Consider the following 15,699-nt stretch of genomic DNA (forward strand, 5'->3'; position numbering starts at 1 on the left):
AAATAACGCACCAAACTATAAAGCGAATTTGAGCATCTGTAAAAGTGCTGTTTAAGACTAATGCATTATTATTAACCTTATGCTGCATTTTCTTTGCATGGAAAGTCTAGAATTAGATCTCAATTTTTTCTGCAGACTGGTCACCACACCCTCTTTTGTGTCTCAAGCCCAGTCGAACGTGATCGTGCAATGAGATTTGTCTTTTTTCAGTGATGCGTGTGAAACGAAGGAGCTCATAGTCACATATCATTTACAAAGATTTACAATATTTATCTCCTCTCACATGAACAGTTTAGTGCTCATTAATTGTGCAGAACTCTACAATGTTTTTCAGTCCCGTGATATTTTTTCTTTTACTTTTTCCCATTTACACTGCCAGAGATTTACTGGTGACCAGACTCACATCTTTGTAAAGAAGTGCGAATTAAAGAAGTGCATATTCTGGATCACAGACAAGTGTTTTCTAACTCAGTAAAAACCAAAAAAAAGAATGAATTCAAGAACACTGATCAGTCAAAGAGAGATGCTTTAATCTTCTATTCAAGTTGATTTGTGCATTTGTTTGCTAAATATATTAACATTATTTTTATTCAAGCCAGATATATTTTCCAGTTTGTTTTGTTCAAAAAATATTCAAGTTTGTTGAAGTCTATCAATTTTTTTTTCAAAGTTCTTAGCTGTCTTTTAGTAACAGTGCAATTTATAGCTGTAATATCTAAAAAAAAATCTGCATAAACATGATTTACTAAACAACTTCAAATTTGAGCAAAGCAATTTTTTCCTTATACATGTTCAGGAAAAGGTTTTTGCATTCATTTCTATTGCATAAATGGATAACACTAATAAGCTCTTATAAAGCAAATACAAAGATTATATGGTGTTTACTGTTAATGGGCTGCATATAAAAGCCCTTATTTAAAGTGCATATGACAGATTAGATTTCTCATTTCACTAAAACTTAGTTAATATCAGTAATTTAAGATTTGTCTAACATCTTGCTTGCCTAGTTTTTCCTAGTTTTTAACAATTTGGCAAAGTTATAATACAGATGTGACATTGCAACCACATGAGCTTGTCTGAACTGCAAAATAACTGTGATTAGACAAATAATTAAAAAAATGGCATCTTTATTTTGTTTAATAAAGGTTTAAACTACAATAAAATGTGTCCCTTGCTCCCTGCATTTTGGATGGAGTTTTTGGTATTGTTTTAGGACTCCTTCCTTTATGATAAATATTTACCACATTTTATCTATCCCACCAAATGAAGTAATAATGAGAAAAACCTGAAAACCTGTCATATGCACTTTACACTTCCTGTGAGCTCCCTACGGCTCCACAGTGAAGGACTCCTCTCCGTAGACATGTCTGAGCGCGGGACAGTCCAGACTCGCAATGATCCTGGTGGTCCCGGGTCTCTGTGGACTGAATTTCTCAGACCAAACCACAGACGAGTTTGGGGTCACAATACTGAAGAAAAACAGAGAGAAAAAAATGTAAATGTATGTAATTACAAATGGGCGGATAAGATTGGTAAAGGAATAATTGTAATTTATTTGGCAGCAACATTACTTGAGGTAAAATGTAATCTGTACACAAACATAATAGACCTAAACGGAAATCAGTTTAAGTTCCACAGAAAAATGTTTGAAAGAAAAAAGGTAATTAGGAGTAACTGAATACATATACTGAGAAAACATATTCATACTAATAATTTTGAGTAACTGATATTCAGATGAAGTACTCTGATCGGACCATGTTGCAAAATACATTGTAATTCAGGTATTCAGTATCTGTAACTAAATAATTTTTCACTGATGGTCAACAGTCAGTAAAGCTGGTCATGTACTGAATCCATGTGTCAGATAATTGATAATTGATAAATGAAACCAAAATGCATTATATCTTTTGAATTGTGGAAACAGGAAGAAACAAATGAATAGGTATGTATATGTGTTTCTTTTATTTTGAAATAACAATACGTTTTTTGACATTTCTGTGACATAGTTTAATTTGTAACAGACTAAAGTACTTGAAAATGAAAGCATCTACTCAAATCAAGACAATCTGTCAAATTCAAGCTACTTTAACTTATTTAAGATATGTATAAGTAGCCCTACAAACAAAGTACTGAATGAGATGTTTACAAACCAAATGCTATAGTTGCACTCACTTGTAGTATCTGTAGTGTGGCAGCATGACTCCAGGCCCCTCCATCCTCACGTAGACTCCTTCCAGGTTAAAGTTGAATGGGTTTGTGAACTGCAGGGTGGCCAACATCTCCTCGTTCACTCTGGCCACTCCAGACACCTGCTCACATGACAGGGAAGTATTTTTATTTAAAGTTATGTCAGATATATTAGTTTTATACGGTTTATATTAGATTTAGCCCAGACCTGGATGCTGACTTTGGGGTTGTGCAGAGTCACCACTTTCATGGCGGTGACGATCTGCCCGGTCTCCTTCACTTTTCCGGTCACGATGAAGTTGAGGTTGGCCTGTTCCACCAGGTGCTTCATGTAGCTCCGAGCCTCAATGTCCACGAGCTCCTTCACACCTGGACACAGAGGAAAACTGTTATATCCTACTCACAAGAACTTAATATACTGTGTTTAGTTCTACACTGAGGGAATTTTCTTTGTGAAAACATTATTTGCAGAATTAGAAGTGTAAGTAACAGTGCATGCAGGCTTGTCATGATAAATACTACATAGACTGTGTTGTTAGCCCGTTGCTCTGGGCTCACTGCTGGCAGAAACTCTGTCCGTCAGTAGTGAGACCATTTGTTACCGGTGCAAACATAATAAACCAACCTAGACGTTCTTCTTGTATGTTTTGGTATTATTTAACAGAAATGTCCATGACAAGACTCATTGTTCAGTGTATGAAAGCTGGAACAATATATTTTGGGGATCAATATTCATCATGTGTTTATTTTTGTTGCAATAGTGGGGAGGTTTTTGCTATTTTTTATGAAATACAGTAAGATGTGAGGTGTTAAAAGTTAAAAAAGTATGAATTACATTATGTCAGGATTCAGAAGAATAATCATAATTTATTTAGCACCAACGATTGACTTTATAAAGAAGTGGACTAAGGGATTTGAAGAGAATTTATACTGTAGTAATGATGTATATTACATTATAAGAAGTAATAAAAATAATTTAATTTGTTTAGAAAATGTGCAGGCAAAGACAAATTTCTCTCATTTGTTGTAGATGGAAGAGAAAAATTTTTTGTATATTCATAATCACACTGTGAAAGTATTAACATTAACCGTGTAAATATTTAGAAATGCTGCACTCACTCTTGTTGGGCCCAATGGTGACAGTGGGGGTCCTGAAGAGGAACTCAGAGCTGGTGACTCCGGTGTAGTAGACCACGCTGCCGCTCACATAAGCGTCCACCGTGCGGCGCTGTTGGCTGTGGTTCACAAACTCCACGCTGAGCTCCAGGTCTTGCCCCACAGCGAGCTCCACAGAGGGCAGCACCAGATCCACATCCGCGGGAGGGGGGTCCAACAGCTCGCGCTTACACCCGTACACCTCGGCCTTCTCCAGCACTGTACGCTCCTCTGTGCTGCCTGAGATTACAGATTACATATTTAAAACAATAAACTAATACAAAAATACAGAAAGGCGGGTAACACTTTATAATAAGTACATTTATTCATGCACAAAGACTTAAACAAGTAGTTTATTAAGAATGATTTAGGCTTAGTAACGTCTTATATAAATATAAATAATACTCTAACCCTAACTCCCAAACCAAATTACTAAGATTGAATAATTCTATATTATGAATTAAGTCTTTGTTCATGCTTTATTAAGACTAATTAAGGTGTAGCTAGTTATATTATGAAGTGATACCAAAAAGGCCCACTAACTTGTACATAGGTTAAATTTGTTCATATTGTTTATTTTGTTCTGAGAGTTCAGTCAGTACTAATTTTATCTTAGATGTTTTAATTTATGTGTGCACCAAATGAGCACAGCACATTCCTTATTTGTGATTTTATAAAAACCTTTATATAAACCTTTTGGGGTTCTAATTCAGTAAAAATAGATTGTTATTAGATTATTAAAGGTTGTAAATGTAGAATTTGTTCTAATATTAGCTGTCGGTGAGCTCAGATATTAAACAAAGTCCAATCCAATATTGATATCACAGATAATTCAAACAATAAAAATGAATATGCTGTTTCTTAACATTTAGTATTATCTTTTTCTGTACAATTATTATTATTAATATTATTATATGACAGAATGATATGATATGAGGAGTCCTCAATAGTGTACAGCTTAAGAAGAAGGAAGGAGTATGAACTTTTGACAGTGAGTCTAGTTATTTCCATTGGTCAAAGTGTTTTGGTCTAAATAGTAAAAAAGATGACTCATAGTGGCAAAACATGGCACTACAGTTATGTCAAATTTGATTGATTTGGCAGTAATTATACACTTTGTACTACATTTATTTTTACGCACAACTTTTGCAGTGATTCAGGCCCAATGAATGGCAACTAGAGCTGTGTTTTGGTGGAAAATTTGCAAAAATGATTCACCAAAACCATCAGATGTGCCAGAGGACCTTAGGGGGTTGAGCCAATACAACCAACCAAAACCAGCCACAAAACCGGTCATTATCATAGTAAATTATGTGGTCCCAAAATATGTGTTTCTTAGTTTCAAAATATTTTTCTTTTACTTTTGAATACAAAGAATTAGTATGTTGTTTTGGCAATGCCCGGCAACAAGAGAAATTATACTTTTTATAGTATTGAATATTAAACTATTACTACTAACATAAATAGATTATTTATTTACAGTTTGTTCATTGTAAACCACCATGTTGATCTAAAATTACTACTATGTTGATCTAAAATCCACCTCTTCATAGTGAAATTTCTCAGATTTTACTTACATGTTCTTGTTTTAAAAAAAAAATTGAGATTTTTTACCGTCCAAGTATGACCCGAAGTCAGATGTTTTGGAATAATTACAATTAAGTCCAAGTGAGTAGTTTGGCAGGGCTGGACTGACGATTTGGAGCACCGGGAGTTTTCCAGGAGCTCAAGGTACTTTTGGGCTGGTCACTGTCAGACCAGTGCACACAGACCGGATGTCCCGTGCCAGTGACCTGCTCTTATTTCAGCTTTCACTGCCTGTATAAACTCTAATTTGCCCCACAAACATGTGCTCCTGGCCCAGTAATTTACCAGCCGGACTGGCCCAAAACTTCAGGGCAAGGCTGAGACAGGAGTGCCAGCCCCGGTCCCGAGTGGCAGCACGCTCAGAACTACTGCTGGTCGTGAGTCTGTTCATTGAAATCAGATTGAAGTTAAAGCATTTTCAAGTCCGTAAAGGCATTTCCAGTTACTCAATCTTCACGTCAGTTTTTATTTCACATTGACAGAGAGCATATTCACGTAGTTCTGGTTATTTTTTAGCTCACTGAAAAAGAGACGCTCATTTTCATACAGTGCCATCAAAGCATTTACCGAGGACACACGCAGCATATTGCTTATGTGATTTGAGAAAAGGAGCAAAATCTATTCTCTTGAAAAGTGGCATAAAACATGAGTTCAGATGTCCTGACACAAGTGAGTGAAGCTGTGGTGTTTAGGGGCCACTGCTGTCTCTGCCGCTCACACTATGACTTTGCTCTGAGCATCAGGGGCACAACAAGCAAACTCTTTGTCCGACCTGTTCAACTTATTTTATATAGTATTCAAATTTAATGAACTAATTACTAACAATGTTTAATAACAATAACAGGGGCTTATTAAAAACAGCCAAAAGCATTAGAGTTTGTGTAACACATACCAATAAATAGCAATAACACCACCAAATTATACACAAATATTAAATTAGTAAGCCTGTTGATAATAATAAACTGGCAAAAAAATGGTTATAGGTTATATATATGGCTATATATTTGTCCTTCTGTTGTTTTACATATGTCGACTGACTGGGATAACATTTTTCTCATAAAAGTGGCAGATGATATTTACCTTCTTCAAACTTGTATTGGTCAGTGATTTCTTTGCGGGTTAGTTCTCCAGGTGTTTTGGTGAAAATGCCTCGTCCAACATGAGTGTGGTTCACTTTAACCGGCTCCAGGGTCCCATCTTTACCACGCTGATAGAAAACCACATCGCTGTTCACCTACAACAACAATAATTTAAGATTTATTGAGCTAAAAGTGATCTGCAAGTAGAAACTGAACAAAAAGAACTTAAAAACTCCACCTCAGCAAAGACAAAGGGGGCGTCATAGGGGTAACACATCTGCCCGTGTTTGATGGCGTAGACAGAGGCAGGTCCACATCTGTACATGCCTGTAGTTAGTATGAGGGACAAAAAAAAAAACAATTACACCCCTAATAACTACATTTAAATTAGCCTCAATAAAGCATGAACAAATATCTAACAAATACTTATTAATCAGGTTACTAAGCGTGAGTCATTCTCAGTCAACTATTTGTTTAATATCAATTTAATCTTAGTTTACGCTTAATTAAGACTATCAAATGTGTAGCTATTATTATTTCTTTATTTAACCTTTATTTTATCAGACAAAACATCTAACTTAGACTTAGACAAACTTTATTGATCCACAAGGGAAATTACTTAGACATAGTAGCTCACACATCACAATATAATATAATAACAAAAGATAGTAAGAAGTAATAATAAATTCTATGAACACATTTTTATGAACTCACTTATGTCTGAACTCAACAATTTTTTTTGTACTATGAAATACAATGTTTCAAAGCTTCAAGAAGTCAATGCATAGTCTTTCCAGTCCGTTAACTATGTATTTCTACGTTAAAAAGGGCAGAGAAAGCGCATCGTTTACCATCACTGTTCTCCTGTGGTGTAGCATCCACGACCTGCCAGCCTCCGAAACCTGCAGGGAGGTCCTTTCTGGCCATGTAGCACTCGTTCCAGCAATGGTAGTTCCTTTTGGTCAAAAATGAACATTACTACACAAAGATTTAAAAGGAGCAGTGGTGGATGAAGTACTCAACTTTGTTACTTATGTAAAAGTACAGATACAAGAGCAAAAAGTTGCTCAAGTAAAAGTATCACATGAAAAAATCAACTTAAGTAAAAGTATGATAGTAGTATAGTATAGTAAATATGTAGAATAAAAAGAGTAAAAAGTAAAAGTATTTTTGCAGAGACATTTGCTTCAAATGTTGTGATGTGGAAAATCTTTTTTTGTTGATTTTAAGTGATTCAGTTTCTTTCTTTCTTTCTTTTTTTTTTTTTTTAGCAATTTTTTTGTTCATTTCAGCAGGTCTCAAAAAAAATCACATTTTATTTTTTTCAGCCCAGATCTAAAATGTAGCTGTAAGGAAATGTAGAAATATGCTCTCAAATGTAGAGTAAGTAAAGTGCAGATACCTAAAATTTGTACTTAAGTATTGCACTTTTCCTTTTGTACTATGTTACCTTCCACCACTGAAAAGGAGCATTTTTGATTAACATAATACATGACAGTAAAGTTACCAAATTGAGTCCCTTGTTTGTTTGCGGTCGATTCTGCCATTTTCGTCCAGAATGATGTCTGTTTTCAGGTTTCCATTGTTGTCGTGAGCGGAGAAGAAGTTGGTGACCACTCGAGCAGGGATCCCAAGACAACGCAGAACTGAAACACATTTTAGTTTTTAGAAATAAACATAGGTGGGTGATGATTCAATGAGTTAAACAATGACATAACAGAGTGAGTGACATAAAGAGTAAGAGGCTGTGTCTCACAGGTGTTGAAGACAGCAGCATAGACCCAGCACTGGGCGTAGCAGACTGAACTCTGGCTGTTGGCGTAGGTCAGCAGGATGTCTGTGCTCCCGGTCCAGGAGGTGGGGGCCACTCCGTAGGTATAGTCCCCACTCCAGTTCCCCACCAGCACTCCATCATCATCACGGGAGTTCAGCTACAAAGGAAGGACCAAAACAAGGATAAAATATTAGCACTGAAGAAAAGGATTATATTACATGATTTAATAATTAATAAATGCCTGAGTTAAATATATTTTGTGATGATTATTTACATGTCTTGTTAATGGCCAGTCTGTAATGGCCAGTATCTATTAAAAGTGGCTATTCGGACAAAATTACTGACACCAACAAATAAAAATAGCATGCATGTAGACTATAAAAGATATAAATCGTATATTTCTTGTTTACTGTTTAAATTACAGCCTGTCACTGCCAGTCAATACAAGACCGTGTCACTGAAACATAAAACTAAAACTAGAATCTATATGGAAGTGAGGTCCATGATATTACAGTCTAACATTTTAGAAGTGAGAATTATTGTCTACTATAAATTACAGTGCATTTGGCTACACTTCCTGCTATTGATCTACTAAGAGATTCCCTAATTGTATTTGACTACATAGAAAACAGCCAGTCACAAGTCACACTAAAAGAATTTAATCATAATTTGTTAATGTCAGCATTTTGGTATGTTAATTAACTCAAAAGCAGTTCAATTCAGCCTAAACAATTTCAGTAATTGTTCATAGTACATGTTTTGTAAAAAGCACAGTTTGAGTTAATGAAAATAAACTACTACTCCAAAAATACTCAATATTCAAAACCAGATTTTTTCTTTTTACATAGTATTAATTATATTTGCATATATTTAAAAAATATATATATTTTTTTGTGTTTTAAGGAGCCATTCACTGACCATAGCTGAGGCCTGGCGCACCACTTTGACGGCGTCTCCTCTGTTGGTGATGGGCATCTGAGAACGATCCAGAATGTACAGACAAGCGTCCAGAATCCCATAGTTAAACTGGAGACAACAATACAGCAAAAAAAGTTAGACAAGTTACAAGTTAGACTGTAAGAGTATTGAAATGTTTGGTATTATGGAGTAGGCCACAATAATTATTACTTTAGTCTGTAAATCATGGAATAATATTTTTTTGGGGGGTCAATATTTATCGCAGATAATTTTTCTTTGTACTAGTGAGGATCCAGATATAAGAGGGTTGAATAAATAACTTCAAAGACTCTTCGATAAACTGAGTACTAAAGTGTTTCATTTAATTCACTTTTCATTCCAGTTCATGTCTTCAAGTATAATGTAATCCTCTTTAGGGCAATTATGTGGCATAAATTTGTATAAATTTTACCAATTTTCGTCTATATTTTCTTCAGTAATATATCACACTTGATGTTATGGAGCGACCCTCAATGTTTGTTACAATAATACATTGAGACTAATGGCACAATAGAAAGGCTTGTTTTTACACCCTGTAGTAGTTAATAGAGTAGATAGAGCAGATCGAATTTAGTAAATACTTGTCCAAAGTTCCAGGTCCTCTCTGCGATGTCGTCATAGGATCCGTGGTAAATGATTCCCATCTCGTTCATCACACACTCCTGCCTCTCTGTCTCATCATTCAGAAACACCTCGTCATCTGGAGCAGAGGAAAAGGCATGTAAGTAAACATTAAGGCCCCACTGTGGACATGCCACCTGATCCATGCTGCATTTCCTGGACTGCTCCACTGTATGGTTTAACTTATCTAGTGAGTAGTTGGCATGCAAGTTACAGATCAGGTATGTGGAGAGGCAAGCCCACTGTCATGCATGCTTTTCATAGAAAATAAATTGTTCATTTCATTAATTTAATTTTAACATTTTTATTACATTTATTTGGTGAAATGCTACATAGCATGGCTTTAAAAACAGGCGTCAAATAAATAAATTATGTTAGTACCAACCTGCTGCCCATGGGTTGAACAGGATGTAGAGGTCGCGGATCGGCTCTCTTTTGGTTCTGCGGATGCCATAGGGCGTTACCACGGCAACATACATGTGGTATTTACCCACAATGCAGGTGGGGTCCGGGGTGATGCCCATGATCACGGTATTTTCAATCATATTAACGATACGACCTTTCCAAGATGTCTGCCGGTCTTTGGTCGTGAACACGGGCATGTAGGTGCCTTTACTGTACTGAGGACTGGAGCCTACAGAAAGGCAAAAACATGTAAAAACTATATTATCCACAATGCCTCTCAACATCCACAGCATTCAGTCAACTTTTTTTATATTCTTCACTTTGTTCATTTTCTGCAGCTAATGATATTTTAGCAGTGAACTTGTGAGCAATCATTGTTTGATGTGTAAAATATTAACACTAAAAATACACAACTACTTTTTAAACAGCTCATCTAATTCTCACCAATGACAAACTCCACAGCAAACTTGTCCTCTGAGGGCTTGTATGGGCGGTTAAAGGTGATCTCAACTTCAAACTCTTGTCCGCGCCTCACGACCAGGGCATCCAGGTTAAACAGGTGAGTTTTGTGACTCCTCCTGTTTTTGTCTTGAGGACGATGTTTCATGTCCACATTTTGGATGTCCAAAAACTCTGAGTTAAGAACAAAGTGAGGAAAAAATATATATCAAACTGCTAGTAAGTTATTTGTTTTGAATCTGGAGAACTACTAATATCTAATCTCTGAAAAAGGTGAAAACAACTTGTTATATTTTTTTGTTTGGTTTAGTTTTAATTAATTAAATAATTAATTAACTCTAAAAATAATGAAACGTTAATATTAAACCATATACATTTCAATGCTTATTTTTAAGATAAAGTTCCTGATACCACTAGTGTTGTCATGATACTAAAATTTCAAACTCTACACTAAGAAAAAGACTCGATACTTAATTCTGATAACACAGTCATAAAAAAAATATGTATTTATTGAGTGTAATTTTTAGAATGTAATTTTCAACACAAAAGAATAATAGTTTCTTTAATGTTTCCTTCTGTTCTGACATAGATCAAGACCATTATAAAATTATTCAGGAAAGGTCTGATTTTGTCCTATAAATCTATATTTTTTTTTTCAGTATTTATACATGTTCCTCTAAATGCCATTAAAACCGCTCTTTCTTTAGGGTGACACTTCCAGTTAAGCAGGAATCCCAATCATTTCAATGAGGAATTTGAATTTTTTTTTCAGCTTAAATATGATATAAAGTAGGTTAAAGTGTGTGAAATGTTCAATGTTCATGTGCACCAACAAGTCAACAATGCACCAATTCTCTGTGAGGCTTTAAGGGGTATTGAAAGTCTATATAGAACTTATTTGCTGTCAAGATCAGCAGCCCCATGGAAAATAATACAACCTGAATGGAGTAATTAGGTAAATACTAGTTTTAATATTAGTTTTATATTAGTTTAAGATTAGTATCTTAGTAATAATAATAATTAAAAGAATAATACATCCGTAACTGAAAAAAAAGTTGTTTTTTTCCTATAACCAGGCCAATCGTTGTTTGGCTTACCGGTCAAGGGTGGGTACCCTCTGGGCCCAGGTGCCCCAAAGTATTCGAGCTCCGGGATGTCTGAAATGTCAGCGTTTGAGTTGGCGGCCGGGCCAGCAGCGCGCCCTCTGCTGTTGATTTTAGGGCGCGGCCCGGAGGGAGGAGGGGGAGGGGCAGAGGAGATGGTGGAAGCGGATTGGTCCGACATAGTGAAGGTAGAACAGAGTCACTGAAAAAAAGAAAAGCAAACAGAAGACTCACTAGATACACTGTTAGGCACACCTGTTGTAAAGCTTAAAATGTAAACTCTTTTCATGTAATAGGTTCAAGTGTTTTGCCACAGTACAGATATACTGTAATCGTAGCTAGGTCAAAAAGAGGCCAAGTGCAGTCTGGGTGTTTTATCCTCTGAGAAACAAGTGCACTGTTAGCATGCTAGTTGTTAGGATTACTGTGATGGCAAACACTTTAAATGAATCATGTTTTTTTGTGTTCTATTTGCTTCAAAAACAAAAAACATGTTGAATCATTTGGTTTGCAGTCTTTGAAAAGTTTTAGCCAATCTCTTATCTTATTGTTGGTTTTCTTCTTATTGGTCTTGGTGGTGATCCTACACTGAGACACCTCTTCCCCCCTCTTGTGCCCGGGACTGCCCCTGATTGGTCTATTTATCTACATCTGGTTTCAGTTTAAAAAAAAATCCCTGCTCTGCCAGTAAACAATAACCACAGCCCAACAAACATATTGAAACGTGTCTTGAGAATCATGACTATACGCTGAAAAAATTTCACAACAGTTTGCATTTGGTTTGCATTTGCGCTGGTTTGTAATAGTTAAGAGTTACTTTTCTCAAACACTGCAATAGAACGTCTTGGTGATGTAATGGTTAATGACACAGAAGCTAATTCACCACTGGTTTGTACTAAAAGTCAACATTATATAAAATGCATGAGTTACATAATAAACATGTGTGCTCTGTATGGAAAGTCTAGCTAAAGACAGGTTGCGGTCGCCTCATGTGTAAAATAAACACGCATTGTTGTCTCACACACTAACGTCATTCAAACAACATTGCTACTACACTTCAACATGTATTTAAAGTGACATGTTGACATTAACCAAGACACAACAGTATTGCATTAACAGTTGTTAAATAAGGTAATTATTTAGGTTTTTCATAAATATATATACTGCAGTACAGGAGGTATTACGAGTGTGAATCTTTCAGTGACTACCTATAGTGTCACTTGATTGCATTTAGTTGTCAGGACATGATTTGATTTAGTGATTTTTAATTCAAAATCATTATTTGATTTTATTCAGAGGAGGTAGTTTTTATTAGGCTGATTCATCAGATGGTTTCTATGAAGTGAAACTGTCTGATGAACCTGCTAACAGGGCTAACTGGTATAACCAAACATTCTCTTTGTTCCGGCTTTTTTCCCTCGATCTCGGAAATCGTTGCCAACAGAGAATATGGCTCTTCACTGATTGGCTGGTACCTGGACTCCTGCACTTCCGGGGTTTTTGCGAACCATCTAGTGTATTTTGATTTCTGACCTAGTCGAGAGAAATGAAATTGAGCAGAGGCACTAGGTGGCGCCAGCCTGACTAAGTTTCTATAGGTTTACATTAAGAATACATGGAGACAACATAAGAAAAACAATCACTCAGAGCATTAATTTCTGTAACTCTTGTACCTGTAAATATCTATAAATATTTCATTATACATGCAAAGGTTAGTTGGTGCATGTAAGCTAATTGATGTCCATTAAAGGTTATGTTATAGCTTTTCCTAGAAATTCCACAGTATCCAATTAATTTATTCAATTAAAGATGTTTTTATTGCCGTGTGGTGTCTCCATGGAGATAGATATGTTTAATACCATAACATTATAATAACAATAACATTACCATAAACAAAATTATATAGTGTTCCTTTAAGATAACATTTAAATTAACAGTAAGGCATATTTATAGTAATAAATGTACATACATATTGCTTAAAGTATTATTAGTATACCACTTTTACCCTTGGACACAAACATTTGCATAACAACATATATGCATTCAGGACAAAATACTTTCCAAATCATGCGAGACCAAAATTATATAGGAAGAAACCGGAAAAAACTGAATGTACTTCAGTATGTGCTAAATGTAACATGTACAGTGTGACTAAATCTACTACTTTGGCTTTTGTGGCGAACCAAGACAAATTTACATATTTTGAGTGGAAACGTTGTGGGTTTGACAAACTCAGCTCTGCTCCTGTCAACAAAGCCCCCAGTGTCCCACTCCCAGTGAGTCATTAAATCCACCATAACTAAAATTACAGTTTAGTGTTTGACCACAGGGGGCGACGCCACGGGATTATGTAATTACGTGGTGGGTATATTCCGTATTTTGTTTTATGTGCTGCTCTGGGTCACCTGCCTCAGAGTTACATAATTTTGGCGTCTGAGCACTGCTGTCAGCCAGTCCAACACAGAGCAAGAAAGAAGGCAATGTTTAAAGGTGCACTATTATATATACGTAACTTTTCCTGTTTGCCTCAAGAGAGATGTTATTGCTTGTTCCGCAGTATGGCATTAAACATAACTAACTTGCATTCTAACTCACATCTCCACAGATCGGACCTGTAACTTGACCTTGGCCAAGCTTATCTTCATGCAAATACATAACTTTGATGCCATATTGTGGAGCATTACAGTCAGAAACGTAACATCTCCATGGAGACAAATATATGACAAACTCTTTACCAGAAAAGTTACACTGTGCACCTTTAAGTACAGCCTCCCAAATGACTTGAACATTGTTGACATTATTAGATTTTGCTAAAATTTTTGCAGATTTTTCCAGAGTTTGACAATGATGGTGAAGTTTATCATTTTAATTTCTGGTTTGACATGAGCAGAAGTTGTGAGAAGCAAATACGATGGCCTTATTTACTCCAAACTTATTAATTTGACAAGTAAAAATATATGACTACTAGGTGTGTGCAAAAATATTGAAATATTGATATATCATATTGTTTAATGTGATGATACAGTATCGATATTGTGGGCTGCTGTATCAATATATCGCCAAGAGTATTTTTAGGTATATTTTACTAAATTATTTTGTTATAGCGACACAGTTTTGTTGCTTGTTCAGAGGAAGGAAACTCATTTATACAACACATATGACATTTTCAATGAGGATTAAAATGTTTGTGTTTTGTTTAAGAATCTAAAGTAATTGAAAAACACCTCTGCAAAAATGGAGAGAACATGCAAATTTGAGAGTCTACAATGGTGCTTATAAAAAAAAAGTCCCTGTTTAGTCAATGAATAAAATCTAGAACCCTTTTGTTGTGAGACTGGTGGCAGCCCATAGATACTGGAATGACTTTGCATAATTATTGAAAAGAAGAAGAAAGCATTGCACAAGAGAAAGTGACTAAATAAAGTTATGCAACTCCATCAGATGTTCACACCCATACTTCAAATACCAAAAATGCTGACATTTTGGCAGAGATTTCAAAAATGATTTTCCAAGTAATTAATTGAAAATATGTATAAACTTTTATGATGATTTGCGAACTTTTAATTACAATACATAAAACATTATTTGACTAATTAAAACACTTTTTCTTATCATATAATTAGTTTCATTCAAACAGTTTACAAGCTACTGCATAGTACACTGTCTGATACAATTCTTCATTAAATATTTGCACACATTATTATAGTAGTGGTAGTACTAGTTGTTATTGTTATTGATTTATTAGTAGTAACACAAATCCAAGTATCAGTAAAAGAAGTTAATGTGGTAGCAGTAGTTGTTATATTTTTAGTAGTATTAAGACAAATACTAGTAGTATTAGTAGTAGTAGTTTTAGCAGAAGAAGTAGCAGGAGTACCTGTTGTAATCTGCAGAGAAGCTGTTGTCTTCAGTGCTGGAGCCTGGTCTGGCGTGGTTTGGGACACTGCAGTTCTGCCTTTAAATCCAGGAGGAGGCATCGGGGGGGTAGATGTGTGTACTTTTGTGTACTTTTGTGCTGTGCAGTTTTTGTGCAGCTGGTCCAACTTTGGAGCAGGATGTGGAATCTACCATCTCTGTACAAACCACAGAAGAGGACACAAAGATGAGCTGATGATAAATGAATGTGAAGTACTTTGAAAGGCAGAGATCTACCAAACCAACTGCAGCTATAAATGCATTCAATTAAAATTCTGCACAATACTGATCACAAGTATGGATAAAACATATTGCATTTTTCATGCAGCAGTACTATAATTAAGAATTTACAAAGAACATGATTCCATTGTCCTTTTCAAGAAAATATGCATTTAAAATAGCTTATCAGGTAAATGGCCACCACCTGCTTTTCTCCATGGAGATGTTCTGATATAAT

At 35.5% G+C, this 15,699-nt stretch overlaps 1 protein-coding gene across 1 annotated transcript; it reads right to left on the minus strand.

The window, feature by feature from the left end:
- Positions 1 to 509: 509 nt before the first annotated feature.
- f13a1b (coagulation factor XIII, A1 polypeptide b) lies at positions 510 to 15,361 on the minus strand. Its single transcript, XM_020936475.2, has 15 exons — positions 15,205 to 15,361; positions 11,322 to 11,529; positions 10,210 to 10,398; positions 9,746 to 9,994; positions 9,321 to 9,439; positions 8,701 to 8,808; positions 7,765 to 7,939; positions 7,516 to 7,654; positions 6,860 to 6,963; positions 6,247 to 6,335; positions 6,010 to 6,163; positions 3,307 to 3,582; positions 2,396 to 2,556; positions 2,173 to 2,309; positions 510 to 1,469 (listed from the first exon to the last, which is right to left on the minus strand). The coding sequence occupies exons 2-15, from the start codon at positions 11,506 to 11,508 to the stop codon at positions 1,328 to 1,330; spliced, it is 2,229 nt and encodes a 742-aa protein (XP_020792134.2). The 5' UTR covers positions 11,509 to 11,529; positions 15,205 to 15,361; the 3' UTR covers positions 510 to 1,327.
- Between the last annotated feature and the right edge of the window lie 338 nt (positions 15,362 to 15,699).

This window comes from Boleophthalmus pectinirostris, unplaced genomic scaffold (genome assembly GCF_026225935.1).
Source record: "Boleophthalmus pectinirostris isolate CB_2022bp ecotype Guang Dong unplaced genomic scaffold, ASM2622593v1 HiC_scaffold_20, whole genome shotgun sequence".
NCBI classification, from domain to species: domain Eukaryota; kingdom Metazoa; phylum Chordata; class Actinopteri; order Gobiiformes; family Gobiidae; genus Boleophthalmus; species Boleophthalmus pectinirostris.